At 41.5% G+C, this 27,778-nt stretch overlaps 1 protein-coding gene across 6 annotated transcripts in view; it reads left to right on the forward strand.

The window, feature by feature from the left end:
* The window catches only part of ate1 (arginyltransferase 1), a 54,224-nt gene that overhangs the window by 1,660 nt on the left and 24,786 nt on the right, over positions 1–27,778 (forward strand). For 3 of the 6 annotated variants that reach the window (XM_004559691.6, XM_004559692.6, XM_004559688.6), the window contains exons 2-10: positions 3,664–3,727; positions 3,904–3,966; positions 4,148–4,257; positions 4,857–5,084; positions 11,126–11,340; positions 14,086–14,214; positions 15,372–15,500; positions 21,756–21,788; positions 27,078–27,259. In XM_004559691.6, the coding sequence (XP_004559748.3) occupies positions 3,664–3,727; positions 3,904–3,966; positions 4,148–4,257; positions 4,857–5,084; positions 11,126–11,340; positions 14,086–14,214; positions 15,372–15,500; positions 21,756–21,788; positions 27,078–27,259 (1,153 nt within the window). The remainder of the gene's footprint in view (positions 1–3,663; positions 3,728–3,903; positions 3,967–4,147; positions 4,258–4,856; positions 5,085–11,125; positions 11,341–14,085; positions 14,215–15,371; positions 15,501–21,755; positions 21,789–27,077; positions 27,260–27,778) is intronic. The other 3 variants (XM_004559690.6, XM_004559689.6, XM_004559693.6) reach the window with 3 other exon arrangements.

Genomic DNA, 27,778 nt, shown 5'->3' on the forward strand with positions numbered 1-27,778 from the left:
TGCTGACACGTGGCTATATTTTGGAATATTTAATAAAAATGAACCTCGATGATGCAGCGATTCATTTTACTCTTACTTTTTAAAAGATCTCACTTTCACATAAAAATGAAAACTGTGAGAAGGTAAGAGGACACACTGGTGTCATTGATTTGATCTGAGCAGGGCTGAGACAGGTTGACTATAATTAGGGAGGTCCCAGTGTAGTCAATGAGCAACTGGGCACATCGCCTGCAGACGAGAGCTGATGTCTAATCTAAGATAAGAGTGTTAATCTGTTCCTGTTACATCATATGGGTACGACAGCTTGCAGTGAAGAAGGGAGACTTTACTACCTGTGTAATTCTTGTAACTATGTAACAGTGCTACAGGGTGGAAGTGGATGCAGGTCAAGCGTTATCTCATGTTATATTCTCACTGGCATCATTTTATTTTCCTGGAAAGATAAGATAGAACTTTATTAATCCCTCGGGTGGGTTCCTCTGGGAAATTCGATTTCCAAAAAAGCATCTTATGCTGTAGATGCATGGATTATGTATATTATATACATACAGTATATATGTAAGTCTACAGTAAAGACGCACTGCTACTATATACAGTATATAGTAGCAGTGCGTCTTTACTGTAGACTTTTCTGAACAGGTGCGTCATATGATGTTTTCCCTTGGTGTGATTGGTGCAGTGATATTATCAACAGTGTTGTCAGATACAAATCAAACGCAACTCCTCACAACAAGAGCACAACATCTGCTCTCATCTGTGTTATTGTGTCTGTCATGCCTGAGTGAAGGCTGAAGAAGGGATCTGGTGTGAGTGGTGAAAACACACTCCAGGTGTGCTGTGAGCCACTGTACTCTTATCCCGCCTGCACATGGAATCTATTCTTTGTATTTTAGACTCATGATTCCTGCCTAACAAATTAGCAGGGCTTTTTGATGACATGTATTATGTTCAAATAAAAGGAGTTAATTAATCAGCATAATTTAAAGCCTTTTAAGTTCATTTTATATGCTCATTATTGGTTTTAATGCACATGTATATGAGAATGGGACATTTCTGCAATTTCAGAGGGTGTGATCATTTTACAGTCATAGGCCAGAAATATCCGAGAGACTAAATGTGTAGGCCCTAAACTTTTTGTATTTAAGCATAACTTCTCTGGGGTTTTAAACAGAGTGAATTTCAGTGCTCTTTATTTTACCACTGACAGATAAGATAACTGAAGATCTATGTAACGGGGGGGGGGGGACAATGATTTGAATAATGCAACATAAGAAAAAACAGATTTTGACATACTGTTTACACGTTTATTTATGATGGTGATTCGGTTGTATAGACATACAGTCTAGAAAGTTTTCACAGGAACTTCATACAGACCTGTGAAAAACTAAGGTCACGTCATGATTCATTTGTAGAATCATCATATTGTAGCAGCAGTAACTTGAAGGAATCATTTTCCATAAGAAAAATGATATGATTTTGTCTCAGTCTTTTCACGTTGTTTTGGAGGAATTCTTTGCAACGTTGCTTCAGTTCACTGAAGTTTGCAGTCATTAGTTTATACCCAGGCCCCTGTAATGTCCCACCACACCGTTTGAATTTGGAGGTCTGGACTGTAACTGGGTCACTGCAGTGCCTTTGTTTTTTTTCTTTCTTTGTCAGCCATTCTGCTGCTTATCGCTTTGCATGACTCAATTGCTACCAGCTAAAAGTTGGTAGCAATTATGTAGATGGCTTCACATTTGCCTCTTGAATACTTGAGTATACAGAGGAGTTTATAATCAGCTCAGTGACTGGAAAGTAACCAGGTACAGTGGCTGCAAAAAACCAAACACCACTGCAAAACATCCCCTCCATCACTGTGCTTGACAGCTGGTATGAGCTGTTTACGCTAATATGTTTATGCTAATATTATGCATTATGGTAGATATTTCCACTTTGGCCTCATCATTCCAAAGGACACTGGTCCAGAAGTGTTGTGGTTTGGCCAGATGCAACTTTCAGACATAAGCTGTGCTGCAACATTCTCTTGAGAGAAAAAAGACTTCCTCCTAGTAATAATAATAATAATAATGATGGATTGGATTTATATAGCGCTTTTCAAGGCACCCAAAGCGCTTTACAATACCACTATTCATGCACTCTCACATTCACACACTGGTGGAGACAAGCTACAGTTGTAGCCACAGCTGCCCTGGGGCAGACTGACAGAAGCGAGGCTGCCTAGTGATCTTTCCAGAGAAGTTGTACATGTTCAGTGGTTTTCTATCTGTACTGTATTGAACTTTAACATTTAACACATTAACTGAGGGCTGCAGACTCTGAGATGTATCTCTTGGTTGTTTGCCTTTTCTTCGACTTTGGGATGAATTTGTTGAGACTTCCACTTTTGAGACAATTAACACACACCTGAACACTCCAGACAAGCAAACTGCCCAAATCTCTGCTTTGGTAGCCTTGGTCACACTTCCTGATGATCATTTAATCAAGTGATTTGTATAGCAGCACCTGACTGCTACTTCTCACCCTAGATCAGTGGTTCTTAACCTTGTTGGAGGTACTGAACCCCACCAGTTTCATATGCGAATTCACTGAACCCCTCTTTAGTGAAAAATAAAATATGATTTTTTTCAAATTCAAGACGTAGATATGTTTTTTACTGGTGCACAAAATGAGCCGTGCATGTCACGGCGGAGGCTCTGCCCAAACCCCTGAGACTGACTAACCGAACCCCTAGGGTTCGATCAAACCCAGGTTAAGAACCACTGCTCTAGATCCTATGGAAACAATAAAGGTGCACTTAGTTTTTCACAGTACTACAGAGAGTCCTGTGAAAAGTTGTGATGTGTGTCAGACATAAAGAAAGCCTGCAGTCTTGCCGCTGTGTCTGTTGGAGACTCATCTGTCATTTTGTGGTTCACTAGTGGAGTTTGCTTGGACTCTAAGCATCATTTTTTTGAAACATAGGAAATTATACTCGACTGAGAGGTTGGTGTGTGTTGTGTGAACTTTTTAACAGTTAATTACCTCGGCTGTTTTAGATTTAAATGGATTGTTTTCTTGCAATAGAAGCTTACGTTTTGGTTTGTTTATGCAGGCTCCAAGAGTGATAGGAAAGTTGAAAGTTGAAAGGAAGAGCTCAGACCTCGGCTCTGGGAAGAGGGATCTGGTCTGGCTACAAATGATAAATTTGTATATTTCCATTGGGGCCTTAAAGTACTGTGGGAATGACCCTTTGGAGACAGTATTTTAAACTGGAACAAAAATGTGGACCTACCACAAGTCTCTCAACTTCTTGACAGACTATGCCTTGTTTGTATACATACCTCGTATCACAGCTGTTTTAGTTTTACTCACTTGTGAAGAGCCTGACTCGTTCTCCTTGTTTCCGGTTCAGTTTTATCATCAATTTAAACACAGAAGTATTATCTCATTAACAGTTTCTTCCTCGTCTCATTCGCTTTTTGTGAATAAAAGAAAAGGCGTGACCACTTTTATAACCTTAAGCCTGATTGGGCTTAAGGTGAAGAGACTTTTCATACATAACACTGCTTAGGCTTGTTGCCATATTTTCAACGATTGCCATTATGTATAAAATTGTATTTAAATCAATTATACATTTTAAGGAAACAATTTGATTAATTATTTGTTTTGTTTTGATTGTAGGGATGTGGTCCCACACCATGACAGTACAAGACTACCAAGACCTCATAGATCGAGGATGGAGAAGGTGAGTAGCTACTTAGTATCCTGGTTTCAGCCAGTGGTTTCCTACTTCCATTTGAAACCTTTTCTCCTGAATTCAGTTTTAAAAAGGGAGTTGTGACTACTTCAAATAAAAAATAATAATTTATTGCCTTTATTTTTTTTTTCTCCCACAAATCTTGTCCATGTTTTCATTTTCAGAAGTGGGAAGTATGTTTACAAACCCATAATGCAGAAGACATGCTGTCCACAGTATACCATCAGGTAATTTTATTAACTTGCTTACCAAAATTTCCTTTTATGAGTCATGCTTTAAGTAACTTAAGATCTGATAAGACCAAAAAACCTAGAATACACAAGGGTTGTTTGATCTATGTTGAAAAAATACGTTAATTAAATGTTTGCTTTAACAACCAATAACCTTTACCTTGTATCCTCTCTCAAGATGCCACGCTCTGAAATTCCAGCCTTCCAAATCCCACAAGAAAATCCTGAAGAAGATGAACAGATTTATATCCAAAGGGGAGCTGCAAAAGGGGCAGGAAGATTGTGCAGGTATGTATAATATATGAGGTATAAACACATCCATTCATAGTCTCTATTGGTGTACAGTTCGTGGAAAAAATGGCAATACTCTTTAAGCAGTTAGTGCTCTGCGACTGCATATGTGTTGTAGTTTGTAGTGTGAAGCACTACACAGGCTTGACTTGAGTTTGAAACTTAATAAATGTGTGAAAATGACTTGAGTCTGTAATGTATTCATGGACCACAGGTTTTGATATAAATGATGCCATGAACAGCAGGCAGATTGAGATTTATGGGTTTACACAGGAGTATGGCTGTTCCTCTCTATCAGCTCATAAGAGCTCCATCAGTTGCAAAGCTCACAAACTGTGCACATAACATTTCATCAGAGACCCCTTCACAGCAAGGCTTTTTAACTGCAGGATGTCACAGAGAGCAGTCCTGGTGCATGACTGCAGATCAGTAATGTCATATTCTGATGTCAATGATCAGGCGTAAGTGAGCACCCTGGTTTAAAGTGCAGTTAGCATTGGGTGCTAATTCAAAAACGAATTCAATTCAAAACAGAAGAGAAGGGTAATTTACAGTGTGCTGTCTGGTGTAAGCAATATTGATTTCCTGCATTATAGGTGAGCCAATGGACTCGGTGTGTGAAGAGGCAGGACCACAGGAACTGAGGAAAGTACATTTAAAGTACACCGCTCTCACAGGCATTCAGAAGGATGCTACAGAGTTTCCATCTACCACAGAAGTTCAGAAGGAGGCAGCAGATGCCACACCTACAGGCTCGCAAACATCACAAAATGATCCAGTGTCTGTACTGGCTGGGACCACAACATCCGCAGCTCCCAAACCAGGTAGGAGTCATCTAAACTAGTGCTGTACTTGCCGTTGCTCGGGGGGAGAAAAAAGTTAGTACTATAATTAGTTAGAATCAGAATCAGAATACTTTATTGATCCCTGGGGGAAATTATTTTTTGTTACAGTGCTCCATTTTAAACCAACATTAAGACAAGACAGACAATACGCTAACTAAGAATAGTACAATATATACATATATATACATACATACATACATAAGTCACTTATAAATAAATATTTGGAAAAGAAACATGTGTAGTTGTAGCAGCAAACAGTGTGTTAAGTGGATGCGTTGTACAGGGAGATGGCCACAGGCAGGAATGATTTCCTGTGTCGTTCAGTGGTGCTTTTCGGTAATCTCAGTCTCTCACTGAACGAGCTCCTGTGACTGACCAACATGTCATGGAGTGGGTGGGAGGTGTTATCCAACATTGTCTTTATCTTGGACAGCATCCGCCTCTCCGACACCACCTTGAGGGAGTCCAGCTCCATCCCCACAACATTGCTGGCCTTACGGATCAGTTTATTAAGTCTGTTGGCATCTGCGACCCTCAGCCTGCTCCCCCAGCATGCAACAGCATAGAGGATCGCACTGGCCACAACAGACTCATAGAAAATCCTCAGCATTTTCTGGCAGATGTTGAAGGACCTCAGTCGCCTCAAAAAATAGAGACGACTCTGGCCCTTCCTGTAAAGTGCTGTGGTGTTTTTAGCCCAGTCCAGTTTATTGTCAATGTGTACTCCAAGGTATTTATAGTCCTCCACAATGTCAACACTGACCCCCTGGATTGAAACAGGGGTCAAGTGTTTCCTGGTCTTCCTGAAGTCCACGATCAGTTCCTTGGTCTTTGCCACGTTGAGCTGCAGATGATTCTGCTCACACCACGTGACAAAGGAGTCGACCACAGCCCGGTACTCTGTCTCATCATCCCTGCTGATGCATCCAACCACCGCAGAGTCATCAGAAAACTTCTGAAGATGGCAGGTCTCTGTGCAGTGGCTGAAGTCTGTGGTGTAGAGGGTGAAGAGGAAGGGGGAGAGGACAGTCCCCTGTGGTGCCCCTGTGTTGCTAATCACCTTGTCAGACACACACTGTGGGAGACGTACATATTGTGGTCTTCCTGTCAGGTAATCAACAATCCAGGACACCAGAGAAGCATCCACCTGCATCGCTGCTAACTTATCACCCAGGAGGGTCGGCCTGATGGTGTTGAAAGCACTGGAAAAGTCAAAAAACATGACCCTCACAGTGCTCGCCGGCTGGTCCAGATGGGTGTAGACACGATTGAGCAGGTAGATGATGGCGTCCTCTGTTCCGAGACGAGGCTGATAAGCGAACTGAAGGGGATCCAGATGTGGTCTTACTATGGGTCGCAGCTGGTCCAGGATGAGCCTTTCCAGGGTCTTCATGATGTGGGAGGTCAGTGCCACGGGCCTGTAATCCTGGGGGCCACTGGGACGAGGCGTCTTTGGTACAGGGACGAGGCATGATGTCTTCCACATCACCGGGACCCTCTGCAGACTCAGACTCAGCATAAACAGTTTATGAAAGACTCCACACAGCTGGGGGGCACAGGTCTTGAGGACAAGGGGACTCACTCCGTCTGGTCCAGCAGACTTGCCTGAGTGAAGTCTCCTCATTTGCATCTCAACCTGGTATTGAGTGAAGGTGATGGGTGGGGGAGGGGTGTCAGGAATCTCACAGGAGGCAACATGTGAAGAGAGAGGCTGGCACAGTGGTGTGGCTCTGGATTCCAGGCTGACTGTTAGATCACATAGAATAGAATGAGCTATCAATCTAAACCTGGAGCGGCAGTGATCATAAAAAAATTAAACTAACTAAAGTTTTAAAACAATGACATAAATCCTTATATGAACGGCTCAAGCAGCTGTACTATGAAGCCTCAGCAATAAGTAGTGCGGGGTTTTTACCTCTCTTTGCTCTCGGCTTTGTTGTGTGTGCACCTTCTCACACATAAACGGGCTGAAGGTGATATTAATCGAGTTGACGGGGTGTTATTATTTATTACCACCAGTGCAATGAAGCTTCCCAGTAAGTGTGAAACCGAAGCGGATAATTTCACGTTGACCTTATTCTTCGTTTTAATAACCCACTAACTGGAAAGGCCGGTTTCTGGGTTATGTGCTTTCAGTCTTGGAGCTCTTCTCACAAAGCCGCGTTGTTGTTAGGTTACAAAAATGCGTGAAACATTTTTGTGTCTTCATCTGTACCGAGTGCTCCGAGTCTCCACAGTCTACTCCAGGAAGGACCTAAGAACGGGATTAGATCAGTCTGGGATTCCAAACAGTTTGATTGTCAGTGACCGCTATGGATTGACACTTTGTCAGGGACAAAGAGGGAAGTAATGCTCTTTAACTGAAAATGCTGTCAGCACAGCAGGGGAGAAAAAGCTGTAAGCAAAGCGTTGTTTTTTTTCACTGTAGATGCTGAGCTGTCAACACTGAACTTCAGACACAGAAAGCAGATCCTGCCACCAGAAAACAATGGAAACAGACCTTAAAAATGCACTGATCATACAGAGTATTAATGTAGCATTTATGTGGTGAATTTTTATCCTGGCTTGCTATATAAGTAGTTTCCCTTTAGTGTTTTTGGAATTTCTTTGCAGCAATTAAACTTAATTTGGATGTTTTTTTTAAACATTGCAGCTAAGACAATTTGAATACATGATTACTTATTAATTTGTTTAAATGTAGTCAACTACAACTAAGCTAATAATAAGCCACCTGTGTCTAATCGAGGAATCCTTAGCTGTTTGTACTTAATACTTAATGGCTTCTTTGGTTTTCTGCTTAAATTTATGCTGTCTCTACTGTATCCAATGTGGCCTCATGCTGTGCTCTGCACTAACTGAAGTATCAGATCTTGCCAGAAGGTGTCACTGTTCACCTTGTAAACCAGGCTTCACACTGCAGCATGTTGGTGAATGAGGGCACTGTTTGTTCACTGTTTCGTAGGAGTGTGTGTCTGGTTTGGAATTATCTGTCTATGTTCTCCTCCTTATTTTCCAGCACAGGATATCCCCTCAATAATGAATTAATAACACTTATAGGGAAGAGATAATAAACTCCCATTAGACAGCGGAAGTGGCGTTTTTAACAACCTTTAATGTTTCAGGCTTCAGCTGCTTTTTTTCCTTTCCAACTCTGATGAGAACGCCATCCAGCATCATTAATTAAAAGGCAAGAGAGGATGTTGGAGAAATATTATTGTTCAAATTTTTTGTAAATCATGCAATGATTATGAGAAAGGCACTTAACTCAAGGGGTGAACCAGTCTGGCTTTTACACAAGATCAACAACTTCGTAATGAAAACGCATAATTTGTTCCCATTTTTTGGTGAATCTATGACAAATGTCAAAGATAATATAGCTTGACAAGAATAAAATAGGATTTTTAGACCAACAAGGTGAGCATTTTACCACATTTACCAAAAACCTGAGAAAACTAGGGGGGGGAAAGAGAAAGTGGCAGGCCTAAAAAAAAAAAAAAAACAAACTACAGCAGGAGAGCAGTACACACTGAACTTCCTTAAGAAATGGGGGGGGAAATCCAACAAACACCTGACACAGGACCTGAGAGATGCATTAGGGCCTTCAGTTGTTCACTGCTGTTCACCAAAGCCTTATTAGAAATGGTCTCCGTGGAGGCGGGGGTATTGTGAAGCCATTTTTTAAAGGAAACCTGGAGAAAAGGCTGAGGTATGCCAAATTACTCAAGAATTGGACCGAAAATCGGTGAACAAAAGTCACGTGGAGTGATGAATCCAAATTTGGGATTTTTGGTTCAAATCATCGTCAGTATGTACAGAAGTAGGTCAAGAATGAGATGGAAAAGTGAGTGTCTACAGCTATTTGTGGAGGCTGTGTCATGGTTTGGGGCTATGAACACAGAAAAGTATCACCAGATTTTGATCCAGCGTCTGATTGGAACAGCTTCATTTTCCAGCAGGAAAATGATGTCAAGCACGATACTAACGCTGTAAACACCACTCACTGGAACACTATCAGTCATGGATTGGCCTCCCCGGAGCCCAGATTTCAACATTATTGAAGCCGTGTGCGATCATGTTTTTCACCGTTAGCAGAAAACAGCTGGACCTCTCTTCCCTCTACTTTTATGACTAGTGCACTTTATAACTTTGGGGAGTTTCCAGTTACCAAAAACTTAAGCGGAACCAGTTTTAATTACAGCAGAGAGTTTAAGTTGGTAGTTTCTCAAGGGTTATACATTGCAATAAATGCCACTGCACACGCAGAACAGAGACGACAGTATCCTCCAACCACTGTAAATCAATACTGACTTGTGTGCTGCATGTTTACGTATAGGAAAGCAGTATTTCACATTTCTAGACAGCTTACACTGAGTGTATCTTCTGAAAGCCATATGTGTGCTCGGGGAAGCATGGATAGAGAATGTCATAGATTTTATGAAGCGCTAACTGCTGGAGAAAGTGCATCTGTCTTCCACAGGAACTGGTCTGTCAGACTTTATCTTCACCACAGCTGCATATCCTGTCCTTGGGAGTACCTGTTTTTTTTTTTTTTTTGTGTTTGTGAGGCTAAGAGAGAAAGTGTGTGTCGATGCTGAGAGTGTAATTACTGGGAGAGAGAGGCGCATGGACAGAGTAATCATGGATAAGGGTTGCTGTGTTTGTGGTTGAGTCAGTGTGATGAACTCGGTCCAGGCTGTAGTTCCTGTTGTCTGCGTGACCACTCTTCCTTGACATTGGTTTGTTTATTCTGAAAGAGGTAAACTATGTGACCACGCTATCACAGCCACAACTCTGTTTATACCAGAGGTGATTTCTTGCAAGTGCAAACTTCCTTTCGCACCGCTTTTCATTTCCAATAAAACGCTAATGTGGCAATCTTGAGATTAAATATTACGCTGTTAATTTTCTTAGTCACTACATTTATGTGCTCCTATCGCCCCCGATGACTCGACAACAAATCATTTAGAAGAAGAACACAGTAAGCGATAAATAAAAAAATACAAAAATATTTTTTTTAGTTTTAGTTTATGCACTGCAAATGTCATTTCATGTTTTTAGCATATTTTATAGCATAGCTTCAGTTCTGTATTTACTGTTCACAGGGTGCAATCTGCCATACAGACACAGGACCTTGAGACAGCTAAAGCTGAATGCCGTGAGTGATTCTTGGCCAGGATCTGTTTCTCTCTCCTCTGTCAGGATCAGGCATCGGGATCTCTCGCTCACTCTCTCTTCCTTGTGACCTCACCGGAGGGGGAGTTGGTGAATGAGCTGATGGTGGCAGCTGGCAATATGACAAGCAGGAAACGGCTCTCGTTTCCTTATTGCTCCAAACAGGATGTGGGCGTGTAAACTGTTGACATGGGATGCCCGGAGAGCTGAAGGGCTTGGCAAGAGCCCAGGAGGTTGTGGTGGTAGAGGAGGAGATGAAGGAGGAGGAGGGGCAGCAGGAGGAGAAGGGACAGGCAGAGATTTAGTAATTTCAGGAACTGTTTCTGTCAGTCTTGCTGATAGAAGGAAAAAAATGCGTGTGTTGTTTTCTCTTTGCGATGTACGATGAGCTGGTCCACTCATTTATTTTCCCACACCAGCAGACCTGATTGTTTTTATTATTAGGTTGGTTTTTTTTGTTATCGCCAAAAAAAACCCAACTATGCTTGCTTCAGTGAAAAATCAAAGAGGACTGAGGTAATCACCATCCTTACCTCAGTAGTCTTTACATTAAATCATTGCTTTGGCAGCCATGAAACAATATTCTATGTGCTACTGGAGTCAAAGTGACGGGCAGCTATTGCATATGTTTTTTGAAAGTTACAGCGGCTCAAAGTTAAAGCCTTTGTTACTTTTGGTTTATTCTTACCGAAAAAGCAGTCTGAAGCTGAAAATGATCATTCTCCCCGAGTTCAGTTTTTAAACTGGGTCTTTTACGTCCGTGGCATATTCTCACCATGTCTTTGCATAAAATGAAAGCGATAATGCACATTCAGGAAACCTTTGACATTTCTCCTTCTGTCTTGCAGGGAATGGAGCCGATCCTAGCCGCCCGCCGTGTAGGAAGGCCAAAGAGTTGAGGAAAGAGCGGCGTCTTCAGAAAGAACAAATGAGGCAAAATGGCGACGGCGTTTCCTCCACTGTCTCTCCTACCCAACCCACTCCTAGTCAAAACAACCAATCAAAAACATTGGAAGAATTCATCAGCGAATCATTGCCTGAAAACTCTGCTCATTGCCTTGAGGTGAACAAAAATATTGTGGAGCAAACTTTTGTTCCTCTTTTTTTTTTTCTGTAACTTTAAATAATCATTAACCTATTTTGATGATTCTGTCATTAAGAAATAGTGTTCTTAGTCTAGCTTTCAGGCTTTGTAATGTTTGGACTTAGCTAGCTCGAACATTTGGTCTCACAGAGCTCTTCCCCAGCTCCAGTGACTTCACATGTGTTTATGTGTACGGATAGGATAGCTAGCCAAAGCGGAGTGGAAAAACCACCTCTTCCTACTTCGAATTCAACCAAATGACAGGCACACCACACAAAATGGGTTGCATTACTCTGCTGATGACATTAAAACCACAGCACCCAGCTCAGCCAGTATGAGAAGACATGGAAATGAAGTTTTGGCAGGCAGGAGAACAATGTAGAAGAGAGATCCCTGGCTAAGCCTCCATCTGAGGTTGGTAGAGTAACGTCATTCCTGGTCTTGACCAAGATTTAAGCCAGATGCAGTGATGAACCAGGCAGTGTCTGCCTTTTGTCTATGTACCCCGTGAGACTAGAGAGCTCTTTTCAGTTGGATTCATTTGTTTGCTAGGAATTATAATTGAATTCTCTTTAGAGGCCACGCACACAATGTTATCCGATGCAAATGGAGGTTAATTATATGTTTTACAAGTCATACAATTTGGAGAGGCTTCTACTTGACCCATTTAGCTCTTTATTATAGAACATAGAGCAGGGCTGCAACAGATTTCTGGCTAAGGAACATTTTGAATCATTAGCAGTTTAGCAAATCGTTCTGATGTTGTCAGTTGGACGTGTCTTGTGTTGATCCTTAAGTGTTGTCACACCAGTACCAGATGATTATTGTGTTTACACTAGAGCAATTAAGTGTAGTCAAGCTCAGTTTCTTCATAAACACATCTGTTTAAGATGTCACACTCGAGAATACACTGCAGGATACATAAAAAAACCCTGCAGGGTCCATATAAAACGTGGAAATGGAAATTTGGTGATTAAGCATCTTCACTTTGGCTTTGCTATAAGATCACCGTCGCTTTCTGCAAAGCTTCATTGTTTATAATACTCTTTTGCTACGATTGATTCTGTGTCCTTGGACGAGCTCACTACTTTTGCAGATCAGAGAGATGAGTCATAGGGACAGGGAAGACGAGTTTAGATGACCATGCAATGCAGCCGGGGTTCTGCATGCCGCCACTTGGGGTCAGTGTGACAACATGATACAAATCCCCTCAGGCACCTCTGGAAAGTATGGAACTGCTCTTCCCCTTAAGAGTGCCTGTGTACAGCCTCTGCAGTTTTTTCATATTTCCATAGATGTTCTTTTATCCCATTACTTAATATGCAGTGGTTTGGCAGTCAGTTTTCTCGTCTGTCCTTTTACTTATAACAGTGCAAAGAAAGGTCTTGAGGGTTCATGACAAAATATCATTAAGATACAACACTTTTCTTTAATAAATTTTAATCAGCTAAACAAAGTGCAGTTGTGTTGTTTGGCTTTATTTGAACATTCTTAAGCAATTTAAGTTGGTTTTGAATTTCAAGTCTGTTTTGAGAACTGGAAATTTCATTTCCATGCTGTCTGCTAGTGGTGCGAGTTTCCCCCAATTTTTATTTTTTTTTTTGAACTTATCAAAAATATATATCTCCAGATTAAGAACAATATTAAGACGAGCAAACTTGAGACGTTCAGCATCTCTGTTTGACTAAAGGATGCTGATGCCAAATGTTCATATGAGAGACCTAAGAGTTAAGTTCCAAGCCAAACAAACCCCAAGTTCGATTCATCTGTCGTGTCCTTCCAGGGGATTTATATGGCACAGCCTCTGTGGCCAACAAAAACTTCAAAATGAGGAGACAGTTAATTAAATGGGGCTGGACGATGAGAGAAGGATCCTTTCATTTTTTTAATATTAGCAGCATTGGTCAGTTTTTCTTTCCCCGTCTTTCTATCAAAGACTTTTCCTGATCTTCTCTGTTGAAGTTTGAGCTTATCATATATGCCTTGTTGGATTCACTGCTGCATAAGTACACATGTGATGGATGCATCATAATTTTTCTATGCACCTGTAATTATTGTATGTAAAAATTAACCTATTATAACTTATTAGGCCACTTAGGTTGCCTAATTGTGTTCTTATACTAGGTTACCTGAACTTGGACTGTGGTTTTAATGTTTGTCATGCTTTTGATGACATGGCAGAGCTGAAGAAATGCTCCGCCATTTATCCCCATTTATCCCAAAAAGCACATTAGCAAATATGTTAATGATTATATTTAGAGCAACTTGTTTGTAATATTCTTGTGTCACAAGAAAGACGGACATAACACACCCACTTTCATGAAGCCACATCTTACACAAACATCTATTAAAAACTAAAGATATTTGTGTGTGTGATTAGATTAGCTAGATTATATTTTATAAAATGAGATTTTTCTCCAAAGGATTCACTACAACTTGAGCTTAAGGTCTCGTACAGCTGTCGTAGGTGAAAAGAAGCCTTTGATTAAAATGAAATGATATCTTAGGAATTGTAAGTGCTGTGATTTATTTGCAAAAGATGGTTTTAAGAGGGTGTGCTTATGTCAGTCTTTCTTCCCTTTTGTGGTCTTTTTTTGTTTTGTTAGTTTAATTTTTAGTTTAGTTTTTTTTTCTTAATTGGGCATTTTCAATAACCACTTACACTTTTCTCATTGCTTCTTACATTTTATTGTTAACTCTTGTTTGCCCATATTCTTTTTGAAGGTGAGGCTAGTGCGCTCCAATCCCCCTAGCCCGCAGTTCAAAGCTTCTTTCGACGCCTCCTACCAGGTGTACAAACTCTACCAGATGGGCATTCACAAGGACCCTCCTGACAAACCCACCGAGAGCCAGGTCAGAGGGTGGGAGGCATAGGTCAACCTTTTCTAGGGGTACCCAGGGAGGGAGGGAGAGGGTCGACAAATGTGGGGACCTAGAAAGGAAATAAAAGGCTTTGATGTATTCCATTTTTGTACTTATTCATACAGGAATATCATTCAATTCAATCATTTAAGCATCATTGCATTTGTATAACTGGGTTCGGTCGCTGCGAAGTTTTAAAATTAGACTTGAATGGATAAATAATTTGTGTTGGAACTTTGAAACAAGAATTAAGTTAAATAGTCTTAAGCATCTGCTTGAATGAGGGGGAAAGTGAATTAACATGCTAGTATTAAAGAGAGGGTATGTGTATAAATGCGAAAGTCAAAGGGAGAGGAAATGGAGGGGAAAATGTTTCCATACGCCAGGGTTGAGAGCGGTGTTTCTCCAGGTGTCTGACTTGGCCCTTGGTCGGCCAGCCGGGTCGTTAGTGTTGAGCTGTTTTTAGTTTGGGGGTTGAGGTAGTTTGTCAGCTGACCCCTCCCGACCTTCACACATTTGCCCTGTCTGTGTCTACTGTCACCCTGCCCTCACGATAGTTTCAGTTTCTGAACCAGAGTATGATTTGAATTTGGAACTGGAGCTCGTAGTGTTTGTGTGGTTTTAATTTTCTTGCGTGCACTCAGTTCAACCTTGTTTACCTTTTTGAGGAGAGTCTGCGGTGTTGGACAAGAATCTGTACGCGTCCCGCTTAGATGATCCACTCAGACAGGCTTCTGCTGCTCTGGACCTCGCACGCACTGATGCTGGGTTCAGTCTGATATTACCAGTCCTCTTCAGCCAATCTGTGGTAATAGCTGGGCGGTGCACTAGCCTCATCCTCAGGTTTCTCATTACGTTATTGCTGTGAAAATACACCATCAGTCTCCTAGATGCAGAATGTTTGCTTGCGCTGATATTTGTGTGCCCGGCAATCTGATTTGAATAAACCAGTAACCAAGTACTGTGTTACCAGCTTTTCTCAAGGGCTAGGAGACTGATGCCAACGCTATGATATAACGCACTGTTGATTCCAGCACTGTTCACGTCCTCCGCCCTCCCTTTTCTAGCTGCTCACTGTCCTCGTATGCATTGTTTATCGTTGTAAAACCTCCCTTCACCTCCCCTCCCCCAACACCCTGTGCTTGAAGGTGAGGCTAGTGCCAGTGAACTTTGAGGACCCTCAATTCATGGCGTCGTATCAGCAGTCGTCAGCGCTGTACGCCCAATACCAGATGGCCATTCATGGTGATGACCCCAGCGAATGTAGTGAGAGTGAGGTACGGCATGATTATTATTCCACACCTGGTTGGGAGCTGCTGCACACGCTCGTTCAACGTTCTTGCTGCTTTTTGACTTTTTTTTTTTTTCCTCTTTCTTTTACATACAATACAGTACAATTTTATTTATATAACACTTTAAAACCAGGGGTTGTTAGATAAAACGGGCACTTTGAAAATACTGTCTTACAATTAGAAGTAGTAGTAACAGCAATATTCATTTGACTGGACCTTGTAAAAACATAAAAAAATTTGTCTGTGTTATAATTCTTAAATTTATATATTATAAAATTACTGTGAAATATATAAAAGGGCATGAAAAGAGTTTTTCCCTAGGTTTGTTTTGCAGTGAATGAGTAGGAATCATTGTGAATATAAAACCTGACCTAAGCAGTGATAATAATTAATGAAACGCATTAAATTATATGTATACACACCAGGTTTCTCCACGTTCTATATCAATAAACGAAGAAAAAATAAAGTCTAGTCAGGATGCAGAAACTGCTGGACAACCTGAGAGAGCCTTTTGTCCCTCTGGGCTGGAAAAACAGCCTCCTCCTCCTCCCCCTCCTGCCAGCAGGCCACAGTAAATTACTGAATTCTCCAACTTGTAAAAGTAAGGTAATTAATAAATAATAAAAGCTGTCAGATTTGGCAGACTGTGGCAGATTCTTTCCTAGTGCCATAACCTTAGCTCTATCAATAGAGCGCATGTGTTTGTGCACAGTCTTAGCTCAGGGTAATAACTGTAGTGTAGTTTTAAGAATTAGACTAATAATATCTTCAAAATATAAAATGAAAATGTTGTGCTAAAAACGCTGATGTCTGTTGAGTTTCCAGAAATAAAGTTTTTTATTTTATTGGTTTTCCATGTTGGATAACCACATGTGTAGTGTACAAGCCCAGGGTCGCATAAGATTAGGTAATTACTTTCAAATGCAGCCTCATTAATTGTAATTTACCTTCACATCTGTAGTTTAGAGTGGTAGAGAGAGCCTACGCTTTAGATTGTAACAACACAGTTATTATATGGGCTGTAATTAGTATGAGAGTATGTGTGGAATACACTGCTTTCTGTGCTTCATGGCAAGTCTGTATGGTGGACAAGTCTTGTTCACACCACAAGATGTATGAAATGTGGCTGTGGCACTGGGACCAGAAACATGTTTGTACAAGAGGTTGGAGGGCGGGGGGGGGGACTTCTTGGATGGGCTGTACCTCACAGCACGCCATATTATAGGTGAGATAATTTCAATAAAAATGCTCCAAAATGCAACAGCATCACAAACATGTTCAAGGGATCTGGCTCAGTGAATCAAATTAGCTACAGTAACACCTAGTCAGCACCCAGCTGTCACTCAAATGCACCACGCTCCTAATTATAAGCATGTTATAAAAAAATGCATCTAATAAAGAGAGGGGATTAGATACAGGGTCTAAAACATTAAACAAGTTAATTCCTTCTGGGAGAATGTTTGGGATTGACCAACTGACATGGCTTGAAAAATGATCCCTGTATGGAAGTGGTGTTTCGTCCATTTACTCCAGTGTTCAAGAATTGATAGCGTGACATAAATAGCTCTTTTACCCCTTTCTGAAAACTTGGGACTGAACTTAACTCATCTGATAAAAGTTTATAAAGTCTTAAAGCCAGGGGTGTCGCTGCTTTACCTGGCAATCATTTGGTCATAATGTAACCTGCAGCTGCCAGCTAGTCAACCACTTTTGGTGAGTGAAATGATCCTACTTTTTACTTGGGTAGCAGCTATCCTTGTCTGTGTGATACGTACAGTCTTTGGATCTTGCTAACCAAGCTTCCTAGTTTTTTTTTCTTCATGCACCAAAAAGACATGACAATAAAAATAAACACAACATGGCAGCTGCCATTTTACAGTGAGACAAAAGAATACGTGATACTACAGACTTTATCAATTTCTTATAAACAGTCTAGTGCAGTGGTTCTCAAAGTGTGTGGAGCGCCCCACTGGTGGGACGCAAATTGCAGCTAGGCTTTTCTGCCATTATTTTGTTTAAATGGGGCGTGAAAATATTTCTTCCTGCCATGTAGGGAATGATGTAAAAAGTTTGAGAACCACTGGTCTAGAGGATTGACTCAGATTTAGAGCCTGTGTCAAGTGGTCACCGGAGGAACTGCAGTTTTTGTAAAATCCACTTTGGCTTCATTTTTCAACCCCTGAAGTTGCTGCTCGATTAGGACACGTTTTTATCTTCGGCTGAAGTAAAGCTAGTCCAGGGCATGTTTGATTGAACCTGAGCGACTGTGGTTTGACGACTTTTCTTTTCTCTAGTCGCGCTACAGTAATTTTATGTACAGAGCCAGGCCTTAATTGTTCCCACTCAAACAAATTTGCCTTCATTTTCCCCCTAGTTGGAATACTGTGACACCCACTCCCGAGCCCATAACACTACTGATTTTATTGTCTTGCCCGTCAAGCTCCTGGTAAACTCCTCTTATTCCCAGAATCTTAGACCACCCCCCATCTCCCTCCACCTATTGTCCTGAATAAGGGAAATTCGTTGTTGATGGCACATTTTGGTGAAATGCCATTTGCCTGCTGCTGCTGCTACTTAGGAAGTTGATCCATTTAGCATTTGTTTAGGTATTTATTAATCCATTAAAGTATTCCCTCGGGATAGGATCTAGATTGTTGTCAGCCTATGTTTGAACAAAGTGATGGGAGACCTTCTGTGTGCGTGCAAGCTGAACTACCTTGCCAAGATTGTTCAATCATTAGACAGTAAGATGTCCTAGAGGGTAATTGCTTTGTTTATTTTAGGATGTATGCATTTCCTGTCATGCCACAAGTGAAAGGCAGCCAGACGTTTTTCTTTCCACGTCCAGTCATTGTTTCCTGACAGAGTTGAAGCCCGCACTGGCAATTATTTAGATGCATGCACATACAAACACTCTCGCTGGCACTTATTGGTCTTAACTGTTGTGCTGAGCCATGACTCTCAGTTCCTGCACATGTGGCTTTCATTTTCAAGAAAACAAACCCTGTTAAATCTGTATTTACTCTGCTTGATGGCCAGTACTTTTACCAAGACACTTGGAGAAAAATATACGGAAAAAGTTGAGACATGGCAGTAACAGTCATCCGTAAAATGGAAGAAATGATTGAAATTTTGGCACAGACTATGTCAAAGCTATTTGCAACATGGTTATGCATAGCAGCGATATTCAATAACACCATCTAAACCACATTGCCGTTGTCCACCCAGTTCCTCGTATTATCTGGAACTGCTTTGAACGCCTTTGAAATGAACAGGGACACATGTTTGTGAAGGAAAAAAAGAGTGTTAGACATTTAAAGGGTGAAACTTTGTTGCTCAAATAAGTACAGTACAATTTTAGAGAGTACAGAGCACAATGACGAGAGGTCTAAGTAGCAATTAGGCTTAAGCAGATGCGTGTGTTTATATGCAATCTGTGTGTGTGCGTGTGTGTGTGTGTGTGTGTGTGTTTGAGACGGCTTCTTGCACTCCTAATCGTACACAGATGAGTGTTTGCTGTAAGAAAGGGAGAGTTTGAGAGGAAGTGATGAACTCCATGTGTTCAGTCATTGCTCTGAATAGAGCGTAGTTGATGTGCTGTTGTATTAAGAGATGGAAGCACAGGAGTAGCTGTAGCTGTTTTCATATATATTCATGCCTCAAGTGAGTGCACTCCCACTCGAGTTTGTGTACTTGTGTCAGCCTCACAGAGCTGTTGTTTGTCAAAGAACAAACAGGGGGTCAACCCTGCTGTGCTCCAGGAGAGTGATTTCAGGCAAACACAGCTACACTGCACTGTTGGTTAAAAGAAGAATTAGAAAGAGGGACAGGAGGTATTCAGAAAACACACATATGCAAATTTGCATACATGAGTAAAAGCTCACACGTATATTTTCTATATTTTCCTAATCAAATCAGAATTTCACCACAAGGTCAGTGTGAGATTCTCTCTCACACACACTCAGCTGCACACGTTGTAGCTTGGCCTCTACAGATGATGTCATCTAATAACTGCAGCTGTTGTTCACTTGCTAAACCGTTTAGTTGAGTTTTTTTTGGTGAGTTTTTAACAAAAGTTTCATTTGTGCCCTTCAGCAGTACTGCACAGTGGGAGTCTTTGCTGTTGGTAATTTGTCGACTGGCAGAGCAGTAGTCACCGCAGAGGTAGGAGTGGAAAATTAGATTCTACTGGCATGGCTACACAGGCGAGGGGATTTGACAGGCGGGTTTTTTGCATGGGCGAAGATCATTGTCGACTCAACAGATCTTGTCATTGCACTTCTGTTGGAACATGTTTAAAAGAAACTGTGCAACATACTTTTCTGTTTAGTAGAAGAATTGGGGGAAAATGTGTAGAAATGCATAGTGTTGTCCAAAGATCAACCTAAGCTTATGGGGTTGTGTAGTGGCTTTGAAGAGGAGACTGTAAAGTTCCACTAATATTTGGGAAGTTGCAGGGTGAGAATCATCAGTCCATAGATTTCTGTTCATCCCCACTTCATCTTGGTGTGAGGTTGGGTCCAGGGGAAAGGCATCTTGTTGTAGTATTCAGCACCGCAGGGGACAAGGTTTGTGAGAATTTTATAGCCCACATCAACACCCCTCTGCAAGAGCTGTGTGCACCGTTGCAATGCATGAATAGTTTTGTTGTTTTGAGTGCTTTATGCTTAAGTCTTTTCTTTTGTTGCAATCCTTCATTTTAAAGTTTTTGCTTATTTTTACAACTTAAATTTCTTATGGATGTCGTCATTTTTCTGATGAGAGTCCAGTTTAAGTGATGGAGTTTAAAAGATGGTAAATATGGTTGTTGGTGTCAGTCAAAGGTATGGTGGAAATGACGGATGACAGTTCATCATCCTTTCGCTGCGCTCTGCCAAAAACATCTCCCATGCTGGTGACACTGCATTAGTGTCACCAGCACTGTGGCAGATGCAGGAGGAAACGCACACTCTGTTGGATGAGCTCAGGCTGCTGGCTCGGTTTGCGAGGTGCACTAAAGCCAGCACTGCCCCACCTAGTGAACCATGCCTTGAGCAGTCATTACGATTACTAGCTTTACTGCTGTGCACATACTCAGTCACTTACTCACAAGCAGAGCATGTTGGTGCGCTTCTGGGAAATTCTGGCAACTCCTAGAGAACCTACGTGTTAATAATAAGCAAAGACAGATAATCTGTCTCTAAATGTCCAACACAGCCTTCAGTCAGTCTAGATGCTATAAAAACAAAATAAGTAGTCTCATTTCATTGTCAGCAACTTTGATGGAAATAAAATTGCAAGTGCTAATTTTTATTGGCTTTTGTTTACACTGTTATTCTTCAGGACATAATATAAAGAATTAGATTACTTTGATATATGAGTTGGTCATAATGACAAAATACAATATTTTCAGCACAAATCAGATGGACTGAAAATTAGTATCACCGTTTAACAAGCGTTCAAGCCCTAGCTGGTTGGATAGAATCAGAAGCAACACAAAATAATTATGAATGGAAATGCATTTGCTGGCGGATAAGGGTCATCATGCAATACAGTGTGTATCGTTGTTTATGGAATCACATCTGGACCCTCACTGTCAGTGTTTACAATACTTTGGTGCTGATATAGATCTATGTTCTGCTCCTCAAACAGTGGACCCCAAGGTAAACATATCTGCAAACGAATGACACAGCTGGATTGTAGCATGTCTTTGTAAAATATGAGCAAGGGTCTGTGTTATGTGCTCATTGAGTAAACTTAAATCTGTCAGTCACCACTTTGGCGTTCCGGTTGTCATTACAAAACGGTTTTGGACCTAAACATGGACACCGCTCTCAACCCCACTGCTAAAAATGAACTCCAGGAAACGGTAGAGAGAATGGAAGAAAAATGACATATTTTCCACCCCCACCCCAGTAATCAATATCTGGTGTGGTGTTTTAAATGAGAGAGAAACTATTTTGACATTGGGAGCACTGCTTATTTTTGCTGTCACGGTGTCCTCCCTGTAGTGCGAGCTGCAGTTGATAGGGTAAATGTTTTCATTTGTATAAATACAGTTTTCCTTTTAATTCCCCGTAGTGAATGGAGGGCTTCATTTGAAATGTGACACCTGAGTAGAAAGAAAACAGGGAGGGATAAGTTATATAGAACAGCAAAGGAGACGTGTATGGTTTTCATTTATGCCTTTTTCAAAAGAGCTGCTGACCCAGAGAGCTAACTGTTTTTCTCTCTGTCCCCCCCCTCTGCTTTCCTCCACAGTTCAAGAGATTTCTCTGTGATTCACCGTTAGAGGTATGTATTTCCTTTGGCCTGTTGACAGTTTAATAACCCCCTGCTTTTAAATGTCTCTGTTCATCCAAATGTGTTACCTGGAATGATTTGCCCCAACCAGTAGAGGGTCTTCCTGAAATTACTGTCATGGAGATTATGATAATGACTTGAAAAACGCCTGGGGTTTCGGTTTTTAGTTCCTCATCACATTCACTCAAAAGAAAGAAAATCTAAACTAGTTGCCCTTTTTCAGCACATACCAACCCTCTACCTTTGGCCTGCCTCTTAGAGAGCCCTCCAGCTGGATTGAGTGGAGCTGAGGGATTTGGAAAGGGGGTTTTGTTTCATATCGGAGGGGTTTTAATTTAGCCCTGTGTTAGTGAAAGGGGGTGCCGAAGGAGGAAAATGGTAAATGTGGTGTCCAGATTGCAACTGTGTTGAACATAAGGTCTTCAGAGCAGTCCTTCCCTCTGGCTTTGACGGGATAGAACATACCACATTTATACCACTGCCCATTACTTTGCGTGGCGTGGTACAAATTACAGGTTGATGAGGAGATTGTGTGGGCCCACTTAACAAGAAGCAATTATTCAGGCACCATTAGAAATTTAATGGCAGCTTCTGGTGCATTAATTAGTGAAATCTTGCTCGTAATCTGTTTACTGTGTAAATTTTTAGATGCTTTAATCTGTATACAGAAGGATCTGGAAGAGCATTGGTGGTTAATCTGGTGGTGTTTGCTGTGAGGTGCAAGTTTGCAGTAAGGCATCACTGAGCACTTGTCAGGCCTGTTGAGCTGCAGGCTTCAGAAATACCACTGGACCTCTTGGGTCAGGACAATTACATCAACAATTAGACCCAGGATGGGTACTTATAACAGCCACTTTAATGGGATTGAGGTCCAGAGCACACGCAGACTGACTGACACAAACGCAGTCACTCTCTTTTGCCCCGTGGGCCCCCTCAGGTCTCCGCTAATGAACATCATTAGTGTTTATAGGAAACAAGCTTTTATCACCTCGTCAAGGCTGGAGGCCAGGCAGCTGAATTACACAGTTCTGCACACATGTGCACACCAAAACTGTGCCACACTACCTCGCATATTTTCCTGCCTTCAGTGTCCCCTCCTCTATGCCAGTTGAGGAGGCCATCTCTTTTCATTCGGCGTCCTCTCGTGCAACTTGTTTTTCTTTCCTTCTTTCATCCTCTCATCTCAGTCTCCCCTGTCTCTCTCCAAACGCTCTCCATTTCAGAATTATTATACATGGATTTCTGCTGTTGCTCTGCGTGTTGGCCTCCATCTGTGTCCAATCAGAGTGCTATTAAAATACACAGACACTCACCACATGGACCAGCAAACTCTGTGGTTCATCAGCTCACATATAAGCCTGCATTTTTAAAAATGTATGAGAAATGCATACTTCCAAATTGTAATTGGGACACAGGTAGTCTAATTGTTTGATTTCACCAAAACTGCAGAGGATTCATGCCGAAACTAAGTGGCAGTTAACAGAATATGCCATAGAGTTTTTCAGATGCTTTTACATACAAATGCAGAAATGTAAACACACTGGTTCTGCCTGTCTCCAAACATGATGAGCACTTCAGTGCAGGAGAAACACAGGGTGTTATGGGTTTTGTGGGATTTGTCTCCTCATTCAGTTTTCCTTTTATGAATAAACAACCTACACAGTAACAGGGGTGCAGGACTGTGGCTTTCAGTCTTTTCTTCTGTAGTTTGGTCATCTCTGTCTTTCCCTTCTTAGCATTTTGTCAGAGAATTATTTTACTATGTAAAGAAATGCAGACTTTTCCAAAATATACCAAAAAAAGGATGTGGAAAAATAATTTTAACCTTATTCTTTTTGGTCGTACATTTTTACAAAGAGGCATTGTCAAATGTTGGAACACAGAAATTGATTGAATTATGAAAAAAAAAAAACGTGATCATAGTGAGTTTTGATGCCAGGAACCCATTTCCAGAAAGGTGGGACTGCTGTGTAATGGTCAAACCAAATCAAAAACAGACAAAAATAATATGTAAACAAAAGCACAGAGTTTAACTTAACATGACTCAGTAAAAACAGGTTCCAGAGAACTGCTTTAAAATAAGTAAGGTCTTTCTTGAAAAAGATGGCTGGATTGCAGCATCCACTGTATGGACAAAAGTACTGGACCACCTTCACCTAACACCTACAGGAGCTGCTTGGCCTTGGAAAACCACACCATGAAGCTCCCGACAGTTTTTGCGTTGATGTTGCTGTCAGAAGAGGTTTGGAACTCAAGACTTGACTTTTGTGCACTGTTCATCTCAGCACTCGGTGACCCCCACTCTGTAACTTTACATGGTCTGACTCTTGAGTTGCTTCCCAAATGCTTCCACTTACAGTTGATTACAGTTCATTGTGAAATATCTAGAAAGGGAGAGATTTCACAAACAGACCCGTTGGAACAGCGGCCTCCTACTGCAGCACCCTGCTCGAATTTAGCGAACTCTTTGAAACTACAAAGGCAGACTGCCGGACTGAGAAATGCAACAAAAACATCTGAACTGAAAGACTAAGAGGTTCCCTTTTAGAGTGTATTGCCCCATAATCATTACATTATCACTTAGCATTAATGGTGCTTTCACAGGTGTGCAAGTTACCTGTGCTTTGTGCGCCATCACGGATGCTGTCGTATATGTTGCTTTCAAGCGAGGTGGTCCCTAACTGCATGCAGCATCCATGAATTTAGTTCAGTGGGGGTCGTATTTCTGGATCTCGTTGATGTGTTTTGTTTTTTTTTCTTTGCAAAAATAGAATATTGTGCATTTAGCAACAAACTGTTTCAGTTGTCATTGGAAGTGCTGCTGAGCCAGTGTTGGGATTTCCTCTGCAGTATTGTCTGTTTTTTAATGCACTTTTATCGGTGGATCTTTTCTCTGACCAATTTCTTGGTCGCATCTCAGAATAGTCTGCAAAACGTCTCATTGTAGGTGGTGTTATCATCCAAATTTCTGGAATTTTGCATTGTAAAACACTATTTTTAAATTCCTGAGCTACTTGCCCACGCAGCCTTTTACAGAGTGGTGAAACTCTCCACATCTATACTTCTGAGTGCCTCAGCCTCTCTAGGATACTTTTTTTTTTGAACACCAAATTTACTTATTAAACTTTTTAGTTGTGATATGTCCCTGTTCTACCACTTGGTTTTACAGTCATAAAACTTTTTCTCTATTTCTTTTAACCTGAACTAACCTTTTAAACGTGTTGCTTATGCTAAATTAAAACATTGCATATATTTATGTTTATCTTTGCACAATTTACAGTGAAATATAAGACAATCATTGTCATATTCATTTCTGTTCACATCATCCGTCTTTATTTTAGGCTTCTTCCTTAAAGCTAACTTAACCATTCAAGTCTGAGATAAAGTGTCTATAAAGGGAATATAAGCTCATTTTTGTCCTTGAAGGGTTCACAAAATCCAATTATTCTAATTCAGCAGAAGTTTAACTAAATGTCTCCCTGAGCAGGTTGAAATAAACACACGGTATACCACCTCATGGCTTTATCAAGCGTGCTACACACATAGCCCTGTATTTAGGCCATATGTGAGTGATTTGGGGCTGCTGGGAAGCTCTGGGGTGGTTAGAAGTGTTCCAGGGAATGTTTAGATTGTTGTCACAGTTGCAAGGACACAACCATTAAGCTGTCGTTTGAGGTGATGCACAGGTCAGTCTGACAAGATCAGGCTTGAGCGCGGTACAAGCTTATAAACAAACACACTCTCATACACACACTCAGGCAGCCATTGCAACTCTTGCATGAGCACTCACATTCATAATAACGCTCAAGTGTGTATGCTGAACGTGCGTTACGAAAAATCATCTTGTGCTCTTTCCTTTTGACAAAGCCTCTGGTGTTTTAGTGATAAATGGCGCTAAAACATCAGACCAACAGTTTCCCCCAGCTATGGATACACACACACTTTTAAATCCACTCAGCTGTTGCATCAGGCAGTGCTTTATCGAGTTGTGGTCATTGTTGTCCTCCACCATCGCCAGCTGACCGTTTGCCAAAAATGTTCATTTTTATTCTTAAATCATCTGTCGGTCGCAGCTAAATCTCAATAAAACCTCATAATCTACATCTAACGTCATGTGGCCTCTTTTATGGAGCTGTTAGGAAAGGATAATTAAATTACCTAACACACACACACACACACACACACACACACACACACACACACACACACACACACACACACACACACACACACACACACACACACACACAAATGGCCTCTGGTATTGATTGTGTCAGGCAGTTAATTACACCTGGGTACCCAAAGGCCTGACCTAAAGGGATATAACTTTTATTACCAGTTCTTCTTAAGAAAACTGTCAGTCTGCTGGGGTCACAGAGCTGCAGGGAGGTGTGGGAGTGGGTGAGAGATTCTATTTGGTCAGGTTTAACTTGGTCAGAGCGCAGGCCCAGTGGCGCACTGGATTAGTGATCTAGCTCTCTCAGTGTTGTGATAACTAGCAGCGTCTGTGCTTCTTAACTGCGTCCAGATGAAGGCTGGAGAAGGAGACGGATCCTGTTACTAGTACGCTGAAGAAAGACACATACACAAACATAAACCAATACCCTTGCTTAATATGACTTTTAACCCCAAACCCCAAGCCTCTAGATTTAAGCCTCTGGGATAAAAGAAGTCAGCTGACTTGATTGAAAAACCCAGCATGCAGTAACCCTGTGAGAAACGCAACGTGTTACAAAAACTTAACAGTTTCATTAATGGAGGGAGGCCCGGGCGCATGGGTGCTCACTTACACCCGCATTCTTTCGTGCCGCAGGGGGAGTGCAGACGCAGACATGTATAGGAGGAAAGCTTGGCAACACTCCACTACCGCCTGGTGAAATGGATTTTGCTCGTGCAGGGTCTTTTTATTAAAATCCTCTCCTGGAGTGTTTCTGTGGCCAGTGCCCCCCCCCAACAGCCCAACTCTGCTCCTGCTTTCACTCCACATTTGGGAGCCATTAGCAGGCCGAACGTGAGGCTACTGTACACCCCCACACATAATGCGTGAGGCCTGGCAGGGAGAAGCACGGTCTGTAATACAACATCATACAGGTGTGAGTGTGCAGAAAAGAAAGTGGATCAGTGCAAGAAAGTAAACGAGCGCTATTAAATACCACATTCTCGTTCCTCTGTGATTTATATATTTTTACATGCAAACTATACTGTGCACTAGAGTACTGCTATTGTTCTGACCAGTGACTATTTTCTCTTAAACTTTTCACTCTGTTTGCTTTCCCCCAGGCAGAATATGCTCCAGATGGGCCTGAGGTGGGCTACGGCTCCTTCCACCAGCAGTACTGGCTGGATGGACGTATTGTGGCAGTGGGGGTGATTGATATCCTGCCTACCTGTGTGTCCTCCGTCTACTTGTACTACCATCCCGACTTTAACTCACTGTCTCTGGGCTCCTACTCTGCTCTCAGGTTTGTTGTCAGCACTCAAACACAATGTGCTTGCTGTTTACGTGAAAAACTGCTGTGAAGACAGAAGTAAGCCACTGGGACATGATGCCAGTGGTGTTTTTAAAGGGCTTGGCGTAATAAAACCTCACCGGTGCGCACATTACTCACGGCAGCACCATAGAGTGCGTTACAGTTGGTCTTAAACGACCACAGCAATGATTACGAAATGCAACATGCAGCTCCTTTTAAGAAAGAAGTTGCTTTGTCTCTTATTCCTTTCATTCTTTCTTCCCTAATGTCTTTGTTCTGTCTTTGATGCTTTCTCACTTTCCTGCCTCTCATGTTTGCCCTCCTCTTAACCTCTCTCTCTCTCCCCCTGACTCTTGGTCTATTTGGTTCCTCCCACATTTTATCTTTAGAACTGTATACTATAAGTGCCACAGTACTCTAGGTCAGGGAAAAATACCTCTTTCTTCACACTTGATTGGTTGAGGCAGTGCTCTGTTTTGCGGTTCAGCTGATGACAGTTCTCTCTCTCCC

This window comes from Maylandia zebra, linkage group LG13 (assembly GCF_041146795.1).
Source record: "Maylandia zebra isolate NMK-2024a linkage group LG13, Mzebra_GT3a, whole genome shotgun sequence".
Lineage (NCBI taxonomy): Eukaryota > Metazoa > Chordata > Actinopteri > Cichliformes > Cichlidae > Maylandia > Maylandia zebra.